Raw genomic sequence first — 19866 nt, 5'->3', positions numbered from 1 at the left:
ACCCGCACCGGCACCCACTACCTGTCTGCGGGTCTGCCAACGAGTGCTGGGTACCCGGGAACAGATACCTTTTGCCATCCCTAGTCCACTGGAGACATTTTTTCAAAATATATATATATATATATATACCTTGTACTTGATAATCATGGGTTTTGTCTTGCAGGCTGCATGTGTGTGAGCTGATTGTTTTTTGACATCTAATTTTCTTGCAAGTTTTCCTTTCTTTCTGAACCACATCATGCTTAGCTGTTTGCTGACAGAGCTCCTGGTGCCAACGGTGGGCCGCTACGCTACATTTAGTCCGTAGTTCAGCGCAGCGTAGCGGATCTAAACTACAAATGACAGGGTTTTCCGTTAGCGGGCAGTGATTGCCCGCTACCGCTAACAGGCACCCCTTGAAACTACAGGGCCTCTATCGCCGCTATCAGCGCTAGCAGTGCTATTCAACCGCTAAAAAAGCTGATAGCGCTGTTAGCGCCCGTTAGCGTAGCGTAGCGTCCCGTAGCGGGCGCTACAACTAACGGCAATGTGTCAGGAACTACGCAACACTAAACTAGCGGATAGCACACGCTACGGATAGTTTAGCGTAGCGGCCCACCGTTGCTGGTGCTGCTTCATAATTGAAGCAGATTTCTTGTTGTTTGCTTGGATCTGCAGATCCCCAACAACATGATGGGATTAGTGTTTGGTTCCTGGTCCAAAAAAGCAAACAACAAAGATGGTCAACAGATCAAAAAAGGGAGGAATTTGGAAAAAGCAGAAACAATATGGTCCAGGAGATCAAAAAAGGTGTGGAACAATTTTACATTCTATTTTTTACATGCTTTGGGCAACACTGACGTAAAATTAGAGCGGCCCACGTGCAAAACTAAATTTACATTGGGTGTGCGCAAAACCACCCAATGTAAGCTGGTGTCATGTAATGCACACACCACAAAAATGTGTTTGGTGGCGCTGCAGGGCCACTTTCACACCCTGAGAGCTTGCATTGCCCATTACAGGGCATGCAAATCCACTAATCCCTGTCGCAGAAACTAAATTTACATACTATCTCTTACACTTGTAGATTTTCAGAGTTAAGCTGGCATACAATATACCCCATTTTGGCACATTCAAGCAATGTATATCCCTCAAGAAAACCTACAACCACGGAACTGCCCCACCTGGATGGATCAATCCAGGATGGTATGTTTGGTTCGTGCATGTCATTGAACCCCTGTTTAAAGAGATTCTATCAGCAAAAAGTAACAAAGTTTGCTAGATGAACTAGGATGGCACACATTTGAGGATGAACACTGCTGGTTTGCTTATGCTGCACTGCTTGCTCATTTCAGAAATTGCTTAACTCTCCTGCCAAATTGGCTGGGAGTCGTGAAAACCTTAACTGCTCTACTGATTTGAAATTCTGCTAATTTGAAATTGTTGCATTGCTGGAAAATTTCAAATCTGAACTCCCCTGATGGCATGTTACAAAGGCAGGGTATGGGAGGCGTAGACAGTGATTGGATCCACGCGGGATGACTGGGGTGTTCAAGAAATTTTCAGTAGAAATTTTCAGTGAGTGTTTTGACGGATATATGAATTGCTTAGTGGGACAAAACGATGTGATTTGGAAGATGACAAATATAATCCTTGCAGGGCTCATGTCTTTTTACACCATTTGCGGCTTGTTTAGACCAAGTTGGAGGGATAGTGGGCTTCATCAATGCTACCAGATGCCCCCAAATAATTCGAGATTGAAATTGACAGACGGTGATTAGTTGACTACCAATATACAAGACAAATAATCATCGAGCTTACGGCAAGAATTCCTCTTTGATACTGCGAGCATTGACAAATCGGTAGAGCAAGTTGATGCTCCCAGCTTTGTCGTTGGTACCACTGGCTCTGGATCCTCCGAATGGCTCTGCAAATCATCGAGCGTGAGGATAAGCCATAAATTAAATCAAAGTGAGAGACTTCGAGGAAATGACAAGGCTCCTCACGTTGACCGACAACAGCTCCAGTGCACTTCGAGTTGATGTAGAAGTTACCAGCAGCTCGTCTGAGCTTGTTCGATGCCATAACTACAGCATGACGATCGGCAGCGAAACTAGAGTGCACAGGAAAGACATTAGCAGCTCTCATGATCGGGAAACCTTCTCAAACCACCATCAAGGCGGTTTGTTTTTTGTGACTTACATAGAACCAGTCAGTGCGTAGGCTGAGCTTGAGTCTATCAAATCACAGGTCTGCTCAAACTCTGCATCGGGATAAACGTATGTGGTAATGACCGGACCAAACAGCTCCTCAGTCATGGTGATCGATCGAGGATTGCGGGTCAGGATGACCGTGGGGTCGATGAAGTATCCCTTCGAGGCATCGGCTGCTCACTTTGCATCAGCAAAGCGAAGTCAATCTCGTGATTAAAGTCAAAACTAAATACCTCTGCCGCCAATGAGAATTTCGTCGCCGGCGTTTCTGGCGCTTTGGATCAAACCAGTGATTTTATCAAAAGAGCCTTGTGAGATCACAGGTCCTACAAATGTGCTCCACTCCTCGGGGCTTCCAACTTTGAGTTTGGCGACCTCCTCTTTGAGGATGCGGGAAAACTCGGGCCAGATGCTTTCCGGGACATAAAGACGAGACAAAGCGCTGCATTTCTGACCGCTGTATTCAAAGGCGGCACGGATTGACTGCAGCACGGTTGGTCGGACCGGTGCGGTGGAATGGACAAGATGGAAGTTTTTCCCGCCAGTCTCACCGACTACTCGAGGGTATGATCGCAGAGCGGCAGTCGAGACTCCTTGGGCGATGTCAGACCATAATTTGCGGAAGACTGCAGTAGAGCCAGTGAAATGCAACGAGGCGAATTCTGGATGACCAAAAATCTATCAGAATTAAAAGCTAAACTCGTTAGCAATCATGTGAGTTCAAGTCATTTAGAAGGGTGATAGGACGCAAGTACCTGTTTGCAGGCTGTTTCCACATCAGCGCCCGCAACCGGTATGAATTGGATAACACCTTTGGGCAGTCCGGCCTCTTCTAACAGCTTGTAAGTGAGATAGTTGGCGTAAACAGCCATTGGAGAAGGCTTCCAGATAGCTACATTTCCGAGGAGGGCAGGTGCTGCAGCCAAGTTACCGCCGATGGCAGTAAAGTTGAAAGGAGAGATCGCATACACAAAACCTTCTAGGGGTCTGTACTCGACACGGCTAGAAAAGAGCCAAAAACAAGGAAGTCCAGGGTCAGCTTTCAACATTGAAAGTGTGCAGGAAACTATAAGAGGCAACTTACTTCCAAACACCGACCGAGTTCTTTGGTGGTTGCTGAGCATACATTTCTTCGGCGTATTTGACGCCAAACCTGAAGAAGTCGCACATCTGGGCATAGGTTGAATTGCTCAATCAGCGCATTGCGTGGTAAGGGCGTGCGTAGAAAGCTGTGAATTTTCTTACCTCAGCAGCAGCGTCGATCTCTGCTTGCCAAGCGTTTTTTCCTTGACCAAGCATGGTAGCAGCCATGATTTTGTACCTCCATCTGGGGGATGATAGCAGGTCGGCCGCCTTCAAGAAGATTGCAGACCTGTCGTTAAATGGCAAGGCTTCCCATTGTGCTTTGGCTTTCAAGCATCCTTCGATTGACTTGGTGATCAGCCTGAACAGTTTTATGATTATGATTATTATGATTATTATTTGGGGGGGGGGGGGGGGGCAAGAAAAAGACGGTCAACGGACGCGTGCTTTATTTGATCTCATGTGCGGCTTAACTGACTCAGGTGAAGCGGTGTGGAAGTTGCAAAGCACGGTTTTGTGATCGTGTGGAAGCACTTGAGCTGCAGTAGGGCCATTGTGTAACTAAATATGAACCAAAAATGGTCAGTTCTAGTGACCGTGTCAATGCGCATTTTCTCTCCTAAAGAGTAGAGAAGGGTTTGGATGGGCTTACCTCGACACCATCGATGACGGGTCCGACGGAATATGGCATGCCCGCTCGCATCTCTTTGATAGCTGCATCCAAGGCAGTCCTGGATGGGCTGCCAGGCTCATAATGTTGCTATGTGGATATTTAGATCGCGGGGGAGTTAGTGGCATGAGACTTGGTTGTAGCGCTTAAGGCCCAAGGGTCGGTGAGTCACTGAAACGAGACCTTACATTGGGTTCATTGGGGATTTCGGGGAGCTTGAAGGTAGCTAGAGTCGGGCAAGTGTTCGACATTTTGGTTTGGAAGTAAAAAGGGTGGTGGATGGTGTCGTGATAGGGGTGATAATATTGGATGATTGCTCTGGGATGGTCGGAATCGACTCAGATGGGGGGAGGAGTGTTTAAGGGCAACTTTCGGTTTCCGCCTGTCAGGCATATCTCGACACGAAACACTTCAGAAAAGTTGACCTTGTTGACCGTTTCATATTTTTTTGTGTCGTATGAGTTCTTTTTACATTTTCTTTGAGATCATGACGTCATCGTTCACCAACCCGGTCATGTCTTGTCATCTCCGACTGCCCGATGCCGGCTCCGAGCCTCCGGCGAGTCCACCATATCTTCTTGTTTCACTAACGATCTCAGTAATAAATACATAAGTATCGTGCAACCAGAGTCAACCGTATGTCGTGATTGGGCAGTACTTTGATATCCGCAAAAAAAACGTTGCTAATGATTGACTGTTACCCCCCAAGAACAGGCCGGGGGCTGGGGGGTAACTTGGGTAGCTCGTGCTGGGTTTAATCTGCGGCATGTTTCTCATATTATCAGTTGTATGGCATCTGATACACTCATGTCCTCTTACTGTTGAGACATATCCACAGAATTCTTCGGCCAACCTGAACCAGGCAGGAGACAAAATGAGTCAAGGTGTTACGCGAAAATTTCACGATGGCGGTCCATCGTTCAGTTCCCTGCTATCGATTACGTCTTCAAGCCGTCCAACGTGAATTGGATGGAGATCAGGAGGTGTACGGTGATTGATGATGGCCTTCAGTCGAGAGCTGATTCAGTGGTAGAATCATCAACCGGGGGCCTTTGATCTTCCCTTGACCAGAGTATTTTTGAGACTGTCGACTGTGGTTGTTCAGGCTGTGACAAGTGGCAAGTAGGGAGATGTCACATGTCTCGAGCATCCCCGGAAAGCCAACGACGGCGGGTTCGCAGGAAGCAGACCATCACCGCCTAGAAAGTCAATCGACACCTGGACAAACTTACAGACACCAACCACCCAAGATGCTCACCAAGAACCTTTCTACCCTGATGAAAAATCAGTCCGGAAGAAATTATAATCAGGTCGTTGGTCGCTCTAACCAGTTCCCCACCGCCTTGAATCGGTTGCATCAACAACAAATCAAATCGATCCACATCGAAAACTCCGTCGGAAACGTAAGCTCCCTCTTCACATAACGTCCCAGTAATCAGAGAATCTCAAAGCTGAACGGTGTGCTAATCCAATCTGGTTTCCCCAACCCACCCGTCCTCTCGCCCTCGCCCCATCCGTCCTGATGTGCCGTGCCTGGATCACGCCCAAAAGACTTTGCCATTCAAATTCCGAGGCCCTGAAACCTCTAAAGCCGGCGTTGCCTTCAAAGTGGTCACCTTCTTCTTCGTCGGATTCTTCACCCCATTTGCCATTGCACGTTATCAAATGTAAGTCTCAATCTACTACATATTCGTATCCCGATCGCTCGATTGATTGACTCAATCAACAATCTATCTTCAATGACTCATAATTATCTTTTTCTCATTCATTTTTGTTTCTTCTTGGTTTGATTGGAACAGGAAAAAGTCCGGCGCCTGGCCTTGAATGAATTGCTGCTCGTAATAGTAGTACTAGCACCGTGTAGTCATTCTACCTCTCCATTATTCATCAAGAAATATAACATCATCTCTGCACATTATCACACGCCTTTTAATCAGATAGGTAACTATCAAACGCTATGTCTGAAGCTCATTGAGTGGTACATCCCTGTCGCCACGATTGTTCCTGAGGGGCTCCCCAGAATCTTCGTCACCTCTATGCGAATTTAACATTGTCTTCAAGATCACTTGTGGTAGTGATGTCCTTCTAATCTTTCATTCCGCACTGAATGGGAATAGAAAGATAGTCTTCTTGAGGTTGCGTAATCCCAGAAGGTGCCTTCTTTTTTACCGCCTGGCAAGAGAAAAGGTAGGGGAAAGCTACTTGCCTTGCGGCCTATTGCAACAGCCATGCTATCTAGTCCAGTTTCATTCTGATCAGAGAATGGTTCAAGTTTCAGGTTTGATTGGACGCAAAGCTTAAATTTCATATCAATAATCCCGATGTCGGTCATTTCACTTTGAGTCATTCTGAACTAGAGCTGTAGATGTCAGTTAACGGTGTTGGGAGATCAACCTAGAAGATAACCTGATAGAAAAGACGACAGAATAAGAGACAATTGTCCCCCAGGTAAACTTGGGATCTTAACACTAGTTGTACATAAATATATGAGAGAAAAGTATGAAAACATAACCCCCCTTCTTGAAGCCATACACACGGACATGAACAAGAGAAGGAATAGAAAAGCATTCAAATCAAGATATGCGATAGTCATGTCTCTGTGCCATAGATACAATTCACAAGTCCAAAGTAATTTGATCTTTTTGGGTAATCCATGGTTGTCTTTGCAAGCTACCCAAATAAAAGGGCTGCCTCTTGATGTGTAAGCATCTACATGGAATGGCGATTGGGTCGGGACAATTTGGCTCGTTTCTGGACGAACACATCGCTTGGCATCGTGACAACCTGGATACGTTGTTGAAGTAAGTTTGGAAAGTAAGGCAAAGAAATGTCAAAGGAAACAGACGGAATAATAATTCTTGTGTTCAAACCAAAAGACTCACGATATCTTTGTCATTATCCCATCGAAAATTATCGGTAACCACGTTTTCTTGATATCTCCTGACATCAAATGTAGGTTTGCCGGCCAATATTGAGTGTAAGTTGAATACTATCAGGTAAGGGCCAATCGAGGTGACAATAACTTGTTCAGTCGCTTTGGGGCCTAAATTGAACCTGGATAGAATGTCCTCATCAAGAAGAAGAAAACCTGATATATGAGCTCGATTTAAAGGAATACGTGTACTGAAGAGCACATGGACAAACGTACTTCGCTGGTTTGTAGACGAGCAGAACACCTTCATTTTGAAGATGCTTTAACTTTCCCGGGTCAAGATTGACCATGATACCGGAAGCATTCACAGAATTAGCAATGCTGCTACTAAAGCCCATGTGGCAGTCGTAAAGCACCAAGTGCTTCGCGTAAGTAGCGACCAAATACGCTCCATCTTTAGAGACATCGAGCGCCAAAACTGAGCCATTGCATCCACGAAGGTGAGTTTTAGCAATGTTGTTCGACGAGTCATACAATCTGATGTCCCCATTCTTGGATCCGGCAGCGATCCATCCAAATTCGGTAGTCACAACACAGGAGAAGTCAGTCCGGGTAGAGGGGCTGTACCTTTTCCCTGCGACTCCTTTGTAGTCAGGTAATCGTGGATCGATAGTACAAAGATAGTTGGGCGAGACCCCTACGAAGATCGAATCCGGGAGCATTTGATTGAATTTTTGACCCGGGCAGAAGTCCACGAGTTTCTCAGGACTAATTTTCCACTCATCGACCACTTTACCATACTCCATATCAACGTTGTACAGCGAGTTCGGGTTGTACTTATCTTGCACGATCATGTTAGAGTCTTGCCTATGCAACTATATACTCAAGATTGTTTCAACGATCAATCAGTGCGTCAGAACTTGTGCATCCAATCAACATTCCGCTGCTCCCCGATAGCTGCTATTACTCACCATGAGTTTGGATGGGAAAAGAGCCCGCTTTCCATCAGGAGTCGAGAGGCCAGGAATCGTGGCCAATAACCTGAAGGCCGAGGGGCAAGAGATAAGCTGAGTGGGATTATGTTTTCGAAATAAGAAGAAAATCAAAGAAATGTTTACTTTAACTTTCCACTACAACTGGCCTCATCGTCAAATGTTTTGACAATATTTCCTCCTACAACACACGATACACCTCTATAGCCCACTGCATAGTGATCATTCTCTGGCTCTCCCCTTCTGGTTCCGAAACTGTGCACTTCGGGCTCATAATCATCCTCATCGTCACTTGTGGGGCCTGGGTAGAAGTAATAGTCTCCAAAGAAGTTAGGAAAAGTGTCGATTATCTACAGGATAAATTCATTGAAATGGAGACTGCACACTTTCATAAGTTTCTTCGATTTCTTCAATGTAATCCAAATGGCTATCGGATTCCTCCCCGCAATTTTCTGGCAGCATGTCGCTACGCGTCACACAGCTCCAACTGGTGAGCGAGATTCCAGGGAGATCTATGGAAGTCTGATTCGTTGCGCTTAAGGAAGGTCCAGATAAGGTCGCTATTGAAGAAGGATTTACTGCGGGAATTTCACGTTTGTTCTCTAAATCGACCTGGAACTGATATGATCCAGATAAGGAGCTTTCCGCGTCATCGGGTGGCAAGCTCTGGAGTTGATTCGGTTGATTTAAAGAGGTTGCAGTTTGATTCACTGCTGCAGCCAAAGAGATTCCAGCGTCATTGGAAGGAGAAACATTGGGGGTGGTTGAAGTTTTATTGACTTGGATCTCAAGTTGATTGATTCTGGCTAGTAGTTCAGCTATCCTAATATCTTTTTCCGCCAATAGATTTTCCATAGCAGCCTTGATGCTTTCGTCGCAAATCTCAGAGGCCGAGTTGAAGTCGCGTGGTCCTGGTCCGAAAGTCCTCATGATGGATATCAAAATGAAACAAAAATATGCCTGGAAGCAGTGTGTATTATGATGCTGATTGATTTGTATGGTAATGGGCTGCTACTGGTGCCTACTGCTGAGGGCCGGTGGTGGAATGAGTGTAAATCCAGGCAGATCCCACAGCCAAATTGCTCTCAGCAAGACATATCAAAACAATCAAAATATAAATATCTATATAATTGCTCAGTCTTCCCCATTTCTTCGGGCCGCGAGGTTCCCTGCGAAGCAAGGCAGGTTGGCCGAAGGCACCCAATCAATTGTAGAAGCAATTCCGGCCAAAGGAAGTACATATCCAGATGGGTTATAACTTATTTGCATGGTTAGTGTCAAGTGACACCACTGTTTGTTTGTTTCAGATAATTGTTTTTGGTGTAGGAGGGTGTAGGTGTTTAGGCAAGTGGGCCAAATTTGTTTGTGTTGGTATATGCAAGACCGCGGACACTCCGTTCTTTCTGTCAGAAGCGGCGTCGCGTGGCTATCTCTGCTGCAAGAAATGGAGCCGGACAAAGACCGCCGACCTCAACACAAGTCCCAGCCTCCATGCGGGCGTGCAGCATTTGGCTCGGAGGGAGGGCCTTGCAGTGCACTTTTCTCGCGTGAGCCGATTCCAAGATGTGGCGGGGAGCGGCCTTGTTTGCATCACCACACCTTCAATACTCAACAGATCCTTTCTAGGTTTTGGTATGACATCATGCATCTACTTAACTTTGATTTGGCTTATTTTCAATTGTGTGAAAACTGTGTCTTTAATAAGCTTGGATATTTTTACTGTTTTATCTGAGAGTTTTAAAGAAGTGAATTTGATTAGAATTATGCTACTGAATGGAGATAATATAAGGCTGGCAGGTTTGAGAGAGGATAGTGAAGATGGAGAAAATTGAAATAATAGGTGTAAGTTTTAATTTGATTCAGTTGTCCTTGGGCATGACTTGCACCATGGCTTCTGGCCAGTGCAGTGCCATCCAATTCCTCCAGTGAATAAGGGCCCAATTATAAAATAATTTTGGGATTGGTTTCAAATAAGTTTGAAATATCTTTTTGCTAACTTTTTCAGAATTGAAAATCTCAAAACAACCCAAACCACCTTGGGGAGGTGGTTTGGGGGAAACTGGTTTACCAATACTGTTTCAAATGTTATTACAGCTCAGCATGCAGATGCTCGTGATACACCTGACCAGTACTTCCCCTCCCCCCCCCCCCCCCAAAGGCCACAGCATATGTACTTGCGCAAGCTACAGCCAACACTGGGTCGCTACGCTATTTCAGCGCTACGTGTTAGCGTAGCGGCAAAAAGCACCCATCTATTTTGCATCGCGTTAGCGCGCTGTTAGCGCCGCTACGCTGCGCTAATTTTCAGCGGCGCTAATTCTTTGTTAGCGTTAGCGCGCCGCTACAGTCGCTACGCTACGCTACGCTGCGCTACAGCGCTTTTAGCGGAAAAAAAGCCCTTTTTTCCCGCTAAAGGCGCTGTAGCGCAGCGTAGCGCGCGCTCTTTTGCGCCCTGCATGTGTAGCGTTAGCGCAATTGCGCGCATCTGCGCTAACGCTACGCTATCAGCTAAAATAGCTGCGCACCGCGTGCGCGTAGCGTTAGCGCATATGCGTGCAATTGCGCTAACGCTACGCTAAAAAATAGCGCATTTGCGCTGCACTACGCTACGCTAACCGCTATGGTTAGCGTAGCGACCCAGTGTTGCTACAGCCATCAAGGCTGATTTGCGGGTAGTTACAAAACAGACACCATGGATGGATAGCCAGGATGAAAGCACATCTATTGATGCCCGGGATCTTATATGTAGCTCGCCAGGCTCTCGCAGTTGAACCAGGATGTTGCGCACAAGAATCAGCCTTCAAGGCTGATTCACGGGTATCTATTGACTTGGGAGAGTTGGCAGACATTGGCGGCCAGTTTTCCCAACCCAGGCTGTCCCCCCAAGTTTGTGGAAATGCTGCTGCCGTCGCTGCCATTGTCTTGGCGTATGCAAGACGGCCAACTGTTGATGGAGCAACCTTTGGTAGTGTGAGGCTCACACTCAGTCGCCCTGGAAATTCATCCAGCAGGGTTTATAATTTACGTTTTGTTTCAAACAGGTTGGAAACAGTTTTGGCCTCTGTATCTGCACCACCAAGATAACTTTTTTTATTTATTTCAAACTTATTTGAAAACAATCCCAAAATTATCCCAAAACTAGTTTATAATTGGGCCCTAAGAGCCTCCAGGATTTTGGGTTGTGATTCTGTAAGGCCCAATATTCCATTCATTTTCAAAGATTTTACCATATTGGGAATCCAAAGATTTGTTGTATACTAAGGGCCTGTTTGGACGCGTGGGGGGGCAAATCTCAAATTTGCGGAATCTGAATCTACCCATGGGCAGATTCAGATCTCAGCCAAAGACACCCTGGCAGCCCTAGCTTGAATAAGCCTCTTGAACGGAGGGGAAGGGGAACCCCGCCCGGAGGGCTCTCTGTAGGAGAGGCTTATGAATAATGTCTGCAGGCTGGCAGACAAAGGAAGGATTTTCAATCCTAAAAACACAACAACAAATTTTAAAATTCACCAAGTATGTACAAGAAAAACTGGTTTTTTTGGCAGTACTGATGGGCACCCTCAACCAATCTTTTGAGGCATAAACTGCAAAACTGATTGAAGGAATCCTGGAGGATATTCAATTGCTCTGAAGATCCAATTTTGGATTTTCTGATAATATGCACAATTGAATATCCTATCTGCAACAATTGAGTGGATACAGGTGTAGGATCTGCCAATATTTGCAGGCTTTTGAATCAAATCTACACAAGGCATGATGTTTTTAATTCCTTAGTCTACATTTCTTTTTTTTCTTTTTTTAAAACATTAGTACAGCAAAAATGATAAGGATTGGGGAGATGAGACCAGTGCCATTTCAAAGCTGAGAACAAGAAGTGTAATTTGGCTTTGGGGCAGGTCCACAGAAGCTGAGGGGGAGGCTGGATGATGCTAAGTATTTTTCCTCCAGCCATTTGTGATTTCTTTCTCAGCCAAATTTTTGCCTTTGTGCCAAAGTCCCTCCCTGTGGGAGGGGCCACTTTGCATCCAGCCACAGCGAGCCTCCCCCCAGGGGGGACTTGTGTCAAGTTAGCCGGCAGCCAAACATGTCAGGGTATATGGAACTATGACATTGAGATCCAGATCCTCACAAGGATTGGGACCGTTTGGCTTCCAAGAATCTTGGCTGGTCGCACACCCCATCCAAGCCACCTGTTGGTGGACCCTCATCCCAAAAAGAGGAAATGAGTAAAAATCCCCTCAAAAAACGGTTCAATCATTCATCCAGAGGAAGTACACCCTTCCTCTGGATGATATTTTGAACCGGTCATCCAGAGAGTGACTAACCATCTCAATACCAGTTGAGCAGGACATCAAGAGGGGTATGTTTCTCTGGATCACTGGGAGAACTGGCCATCAAAGAAGATGTACACTCCTCTGGATGACTGGTTGAACCGGTCACAGGAAGGATGTATAGCTCTTGATGACCTGGAGGACCATTCATTGAGAGGATGGATATTTTTATGGCCAGTTTGAGCTTTCTCTCATCTGCTATTCTGTTTGAACATCAATCAACATTTTGGAAAATCCCAACTAAAATTCTGGTGACGGTCACTCAGACAACTTGGACTACAATTGCTTAGTTGATTCCTAGCCTAATCATAACCCGGATAACACCGAGTGCAACTCCTCAGGGCCTCTCAAATAGGAAAATGAATTGAAGCAAGACTTGATCAAAGCTTTTTAATCCATCACAAGCGCAGGAAATATGCTGTATGGGAGGCGCTTCCAACAACTCCACTGGCTGGGCATGTATACCTCTTGATGACCAGGCAAACCGGTCATTGAGAGGATTTATACTTTTCTGGTTTGACCAATCATTCAGAGGAGCAGAGGAGGATTTATGCTCCTCTGGACGATTGGTAGGAACGTTGAACCAGTCAGAGGGGTATAGATACTGTTGATGATTGGTCCAAACAGACATCTCATCCAGAGGACATACCTCTGGATGACTGGTTGGACTGTTCATTGAAACTCTGGATGACCAGTTTAACTGGTTGTCCAGAGGGTATACATACTCTTGATGAATGCTTTGACCTCTTATCTCATGCAAGGAATGACCAGTCAGACCAGCCCTTCAGAGGGTGCCAGAGTGACCAGTTGAACTGGTCATCAAGGGGGTGTGTCTTATGGTGGCATCCTTGGAGGGGTTGTTACATATGGTTTTGCAGGCAGAGGTGGCCAAAAGGCAAAGACTTTTTTGTCTTTTCTTTTAAGTCCGAGGCAGATGATATCCTGAATCTCATGTGATATTCACCAATATAGGTGAATCTCAGCTTGTGGGGATGCAAGATCCTGGATCTCAGATTTTTCTGAGATTTTTTGCCAACCAAACAGGTCTTTGGGATTGGGTTTGAATCTCAGACCTTGAGATTCTGGATCTTGCCAGAATCTCAACTTTTTTGGAGGCCTGCAAGATTCAGTTGAGATTCACCTGCACGGCCAACTGGCCCCCAATACTCATTCTCATTCCTGCAGTGGTTTTCTTTCTGTTTTCTTTCTGTTCCAGTAATCCACAGATTTCTTCCTTGTGTCCAATAATTTCTGATGAGCCAATTGAAAAGTGAAGTCCCTATTTTCCAGTTAGAGATTCCTAGCCAGAAGGAGGTCTTGAGTACTTTGAACTTTGGTCCTGTCTAATAATATTATGCCAAAGGATGTTTCTAGTTCAAGGTGGGTAAGATGGGAGGTTTTCCAAGTATGTAGTGGGGCTACAGTGATGCTTCTAGTGGGTAATCAGGGTTATTCTGGCCATAGAGTCCATTTCTAGTGTCCAATCGATTGTATCTTGAGGCCTTCTATGAGTAAACATGGACTTTTTTTTTGAGGACCACAGCGGGAATCTCCAAATTTGCCATCAAGACTGACATGGATATCAATAGAGCAGGTGTGATATAATTGGCCCCAACCCCAACAGCAATGGACATTTTGGTGTTTGAAGGCCAGCTTGCCAACTCCGACACAGCCTGCATGATGCAGGAAGGCCTCTATTTCTTTTGCGGGGCCCAAGTGCAAGGGGTTGAACTCAAAATCCCCTTCACTGTTGAAGAGGCTTGAGCAAAAGGCACAGATTGTAGAACCGGGGCTTGTACGGCTATCACGGTGTAAGACTCAAAAATGGTTGTGAAACCCTTTTGCTGAATGGTGAGGGGGATGATGGAGGTGCAAGCTCTGCCCTTCTGCTAACAGATAACAAGACCCACCAAGGTAAGCTTGGCAATTTTTAATCAAGTGATAGGTCTGGTCTAGTTCCAGATGAAGTTGTTTAATTACAGGTACATATGTGAAAGATGTGAGAGTTTATGATGAGTAGAGAATATCAAAATGGACCTGGGTACGGGTTGCACCACTGGTACCCGTGTGTTTTTTGCAAAAATCAGGCACCCTGCCCCACCTGGCGGATACCAGCGGCACCCAGTCCCACCTGGCGGGTACCAGCGGCACCCAGTCCCACCTGGCGGGTACCAGCGGTACCCGCCAGGGTTTTTTTTTCAAATATCTCACCTAGTCACAAAGGAATTCAAATATACTAGAAGATATATTGGTCTTAAAAGTCCCACTCCATAACCTTGGCCCGGTGCATAGCCTGGTTAAGTGGCATGCCACTGATATATAATCGGCCAAGCACCAAATCTTTTGGATGAACCATTGGTGACATATTGGATAGCGGGATATGGACATCCTTGCAAGTCTTGGCATCTGATCCTAGTTGTACGGTACAAGTGCTCAAGTGTCAGTGGCAGGAGAAAAGGAGAAAAGGAGAGAAAACACCAAAGGATTTTAGAAATACAGGTTGAGGCTCCAACAATACTTACTACTGATATTGTTTGGCGTATGAATGTGCTTGGGGTTGTGCCAGCAGGACCCCAGCAAACCAACATAAGCTTGGAGCAAAGAGAACGGGGAGGGCCAGCCAGTAAGTTTCACACAAAAAAGTCTTCAAAGAAAACACTAAACCACACTGTGAAAAAAAAAAACTCAAGAAACTGCTGCTAGTTGACATGCAATATCACAAAGGGCAGTTTCTTGAGTTTTTTTTTTCACAGTGCCGGTAGTAGGAACCTGATGTTCAGTTTTGAACTCAATGGTTTATTTGGAAGGTTGGAGTCCTCAATAGAAAACTCCAAGCAGCAAAAATACCTCAAAGGAGAGGCCACCCTAGCATAAATACCTCAATTGGCTTCCCCACCAGAAAGAAAAAATCCATCACATTTTACTATATATGTCAGCCTTAGAGATACATCAAGTATCCAAAAGACTGCAATAACTTAGTAAATAATAATAATTATTAAATTATTATTGCAGAATCAGATTCCTCATCATAAATTAAGGGGGGTCACCCACTCAAAGTAACCCCTTATTCCTATTCCTTCATGTACTAATTGTATAAATAAGAATTGGCCCCAGAAAGCGCCCAAAACATAGTATTACATACAAAAATTTAGTAAAACAAATAAAGTAAATAAAAATAAACTGTTGTACAGTAATGAGTAATATTACTTGTGTGAAAATACCCCGTGAAAGTATTATGTAGACTTCTACTGAAGCTCTTTCACATGACAATTGGTTATAAATATGTCATGTGACAGAGTCAGGGAAATTAGTCTATTACAATACAAATAAATTGCCCACAGCCAAGCCCTTTTCACGGCTACACCCCTGGATACTCCCATAGGGAGAAAAGGACTCAGTGTTTACGCCCACTGAGGTCCCCTCTATAAATAGAGGCCTATTTGGCCCTCAGGAAAAGATCCCCCAGACCATTCACCGCCTACAAACTGTAAGTTACCGTGAATATTCTCCTCTGCTACTATTGTAGCCCCTTTTCCCTTTAAAACCATCCCCAGCACGTAAAATCCACTGGATTAAACCCTTTAAATCATCAAAATCCCTTATTAGAATATTTAAAGCTTTATCCTTATAAGTAGTTGCCGTAAGACCACCGCCTCTGTCAAGCAGCCAATCATTTTAAGCGCTTACCACCTACTTTTTACGCTAAATTAATTCCCTGTAATTAATAATTACATATTATTAATTACATAATTAATCCCTCCTCTGTTACAGAGTGTGAAACCCTTGTAGTGGCCATATTTGCCACGTAACAAGTTTGGTAATTTAAAATTACCAGTGTTTAAATCAGTACAGTTATAGTACTAGGGCCCAAAACCCTTATTTTTACGGGTTTTCTGCCCTAAGTTTCATAAAGAGAGCTGTCAATATAAGAGCATCCGCATTGGTTGCAGATTAAGGAGAGATTAGCGTAGCTAATCCTCCTCGGCAACCGCATTGGGTCCGATTTAGTCGGACTAAACTCCTCCTTGGAGTACGATTTGGACTAAGGAGGAGTAACTTTACTCCTTGCTAATCCTGGGAGTAAGCCTTGCATGCATATTCCCATGCATACGGGCACTGCTCCCCACTCAAGTGTATGCACCATACACAGCTGACATAAGCTGCAGGTGCATACACCATACTTACACATCAAACTGGCACTCACCAATGTGGTTGACGGCCAAGATTAGCAATAATCCAGTAGTAAGCTAATCTACTTCTACCGGTGTGGTAAGCCAATCCTGAATATGGCACCAAAATCAAAGTCTTTTTCCCTCAATATAACCCTCTCTGGAATACTCAAGCACCCACCTCCCTTAAGGATCAAGGCCAGGACAACTCATACCCATCAACAGGCCCCCCATACTCTCTTCACCCTTTTTCCCCACCTTCTGGATACCCACCTACACCAACTCAATATTTCTCAAGCACCCAGCTAGGCACAAGTGGGAGAAATTCACCCATCAGACAGAGCCAGACTATTAGGAAAGATCCTGGATATTCATCATCTTTTTCTCTCTTCCCAATCCAGCATAACAACCCCATCTTGGCATTAGCCACACATGTAATAACCATAGAGATCCCATCCTGGTTACCCCTTGTCTCCTTTGGTTTCAGCCCTTCCCTTTGCAGCCACTCATATGACATTTAATCCCTTTCTTCTGATGTTTCATTGTCTCTCCACATTTCAGCCTCTTCTCAGAACTTCCCATCTCCATAGTAGTTTCAGCCCCAGCCCCTTGATTGAGAATTTTCACTGTTTCATCTTTTCTTCCAACCACAACTCAGCCCCATAATATTTTGTATATAGTCTGCCCTCTTTGGCCCTACCTTTTGTTCCCCATCAGATCCTGTCCCAGCAATCCAGATCACTGGTCACCATTCACTAGCCTAGCTTATGCCATTAAATCAGAGTGGACAAGCTTGATAAGTCTATGCCAAATATATCAGGTTGGACAGACTTTACATTACCTTTACCTTGCTATTAGATCAGTAGAAAGTAAACCCTTAGACATACCTCAAGAATCTCCATAGCCATACCTTTCCTTAAGAGTCCATACTCTTATATTCTTTTTCTTGTTCCCCTGAGAGGCAGCCCTTCAAGCACCAAATCCCTCTCAAGCTCTATTCTTCCCTCAGAGTAGTTCCACACCGGACTTACTCCCGCACCGATGCAGATGCTCTAAGGAGCATGTTTTCCCTCCTCAGTTTCAGCATGCCACTCAGGCAATTGCAAAAAGAACACACATCTCACTTTCAGTTTCAACCCCCCATCACCTGTGTGATCTCAACTAGTAGTATCACAAGCAGTGTGATCTTAAAAAAGTGTATATCCCCCAAACCAAGAAGAAACATCACAATCTTGTCAACACCTAAACATCCTGGAACTTCACTGATTCCTTGGAACCATCTGTTGTAGAAATTATATAAGAGGTTTTTTGGGTTACACATTTGAATGATCTAGGTCTGATGGAGACTACTACCACCAGGGGAGATATGTTCCCACTCCCCAGGGAGTGCCAGAGCTGAATTTGATGTGAGTTTTGGTTGGATGTGAGCCTGATGTGCATCAGTAACTCATCCCTAAATGAATTGAAGTGGATGCAGAAGTGAGTCAAAAGTCAGTCAGAATTGATTTGGGAGTCAACACAATGTTGTGTAGAATTCTTTTGTTTTCTAGGTAAAACTAGAGGAACAAATATGATGAAATGATATTTCACCCAAGTCCAACTCATCAATTGCTCCTGATTGATGATATCAAAGGATAGGAAAGCAAAATTTCCATTCTTGAATGTAATTCCTGTAAAAAAATGAGTTTCTTGTAATTCAAATTATATGCCCTCATGTACAAAATTAAAGTAAAAGTCAACTTGGTATTAATTATTGGGTTTAGAATTTCGGAATGTGGCAATGTTGCAGTAAAATTAGTGAAACCCATTTTCTTGGAAATGCTGTAATTAATTTGAATTTGGCTAAAAAAATGGTGATAAACTATTGTATTGGGGTGAAAGTCTGAGGTAAGTCAAGGTTGGATTGCAGTGCCACCCCAGTTTGGCCACATATCCTGGCCTCTTCACAAAAATGATTGTGTGATTTTTTGTTTTTTTTTTGCTTTTCAAAATTCACATGTGCACATGCAAGCGAACTTTTTTGCACTTTGCTAATAGTCACCATAATGTACGCGCGTACATTGAGGTGGAAATATCACAGGATGGGCCTTTCACAGCCACATTAAAAGTAAAAACTTTGTGTTGAGACACCAATTGCCCCCCTGATGTACGCGAGTACATGAGGGGGACAATATGACATACTGCGCCTTTCACATCCCCATGAAAAGGACACACTGGTCATGGAGCCAACAATGGGAAGTTACTTACGTTACGTTATCCAGCGGGATTTTCGTAACGTAACTTCCCACTGTTACCAGATAACACGTTATCGTTATCTGGTGAAATATTCCTGCGCTATTTTGGATAACGTAACAGAGGCGAATTTCCGCCTTGATGCCGCAAAAAATAACGCCAATAACGCGCTAACCGCGTTGTCTGGCGTAAAAGAACCGTAAAATAGGCAAAAAACCCGCGTTATCCGCACGTTATCCTCCTCAGATAGCAGGGGATAACGTAACGGGTCTAATAAAACAGAAAAAAAATCAAAAAATAACGTAACTAAAACAATGCTGCCGTTAGCGCAAGGATAACGGCACCAATTTAGTTACGTTATCCGTTACTTTTTGTTACGGATAACGTAACTTCCCATTGTTGATGGAGCCAAGAAAGGCCTATATTTTGGATGAGTTCTGGATGAATTCCAGATGAGTTCTGGATTTTTCCTTGGCAAGTTATGGTTTATTTCAGGATGATTTCCAACTGATTTCAAGCTGACTTCCAGTCTTGTTCATACCTATTCAATATTTCTTTACCAAAGGCCTCCAGCATAGTTATGGAAAAAAGTTATGGTAAGGCACTCCCTGGGGAGTGGGAACATATCTCCCCTGGTGTACACAAAGTGCTCTTGGTCAAATTTTTTTCCACAACAATAAATAAGTTTTGTTGTCAGAATTCTTGTGTAGTACAACAGAGGGACAGGTACTTCAAACCAACCGTGACATAAGTATAACTTAACTGCAATATCTTAGGCCCCGTTTGGCTGCCGCGTTATATTTCATAAATGATCAAATTTATGACGTGCAACCCCCGGGGGTTTCAAAGTTTTGGTTGCAACGGGGGGCAAACATTGGGTTGCGCGTCATAAATTCAACCATTTATGATGTATAACATGGCAGCCAAACAGGGCCTTATTTGTTATTTCCCCCTCAAAGAACTTCCACCTGTCCCAAAAGGAGCTCTCACAACAAGAGAGATGAATGGGGTCTGAGATTGTGAAGATTCAAGTGCCGTGTGCGCCGCAAAAAAGCAAATTCAGCCCAATCAGGAAAAAGGTCAGTTACCACTTCACAAGACAATGCATATGCATACATCTCAGGGGCATGATTAAGCTTTGGCTGACATCTTTGCTCCCGATTTAGCCACATCAGGAGGAGAAGCAGAGCCCCCTCAGGCCAAGCAGAGTAAGCAACCTTTAAGACTCTGCAGTCCAAATGAATCCAACACTATCAAAATAAAAGTGTGTTGCCTGATAAAAAAATGATGCTCCGCCTCCTTTCTAGGTAAGTCCAGGTTTGTAT

General features: G+C 44.5%; 3 protein-coding genes across 3 annotated transcripts; 1 reads left to right on the top strand and 2 right to left on the bottom strand.

Moving 5' to 3' along the window:
- Positions 1 to 1671: 1671 nt before the first annotated feature.
- On the bottom strand, positions 1672 to 4196 carry PtA15_4A138 (uncharacterized protein; the record flags this gene model as incomplete). The annotated part of the gene is made up of 11 exons (XM_053167991.1): positions 1672 to 1708; positions 1801 to 1906; positions 1986 to 2092; positions 2182 to 2365; positions 2426 to 2870; positions 2948 to 3194; positions 3277 to 3362; positions 3438 to 3636; positions 3754 to 3836; positions 3928 to 4035; positions 4134 to 4196. 11 exons carry the CDS (start codon positions 4194 to 4196, stop codon positions 1672 to 1674), a joined length of 1665 nt encoding a protein of 554 aa, XP_053019245.1.
- Positions 4197 to 5075: 879 nt separating this feature from the next.
- PtA15_4A137 (uncharacterized protein) lies at positions 5076 to 5769 on the top strand (the record flags this gene model as incomplete). The annotated part of the gene is made up of 3 exons (XM_053167990.1): positions 5076 to 5348; positions 5497 to 5612; positions 5745 to 5769. 3 exons carry the CDS (start codon positions 5076 to 5078, stop codon positions 5767 to 5769), a joined length of 414 nt encoding a protein of 137 aa, XP_053019244.1.
- Positions 5770 to 6654: 885 nt separating this feature from the next.
- PtA15_4A136 (uncharacterized protein) lies at positions 6655 to 8739 on the bottom strand (the record flags this gene model as incomplete). Its single annotated transcript, XM_053167989.1, has 6 exons — positions 6655 to 6729; positions 6828 to 6999; positions 7094 to 7692; positions 7789 to 7858; positions 7936 to 8110; positions 8196 to 8739. The coding sequence occupies 6 exons, from the start codon at positions 8737 to 8739 to the stop codon at positions 6655 to 6657; spliced, it is 1635 nt and encodes a 544-aa protein (XP_053019243.1).
- Between the last annotated feature and the right edge of the window lie 11127 nt (positions 8740 to 19866).

This window comes from Puccinia triticina, chromosome 4A (assembly GCF_026914185.1).
Source record: "Puccinia triticina chromosome 4A, complete sequence".
NCBI lineage: Eukaryota > Fungi > Basidiomycota > Pucciniomycetes > Pucciniales > Pucciniaceae > Puccinia > Puccinia triticina.
Note: the sequence above shows the minus strand (reverse complement) of the source record. Positions and strands in the feature narration are given on the sequence as shown.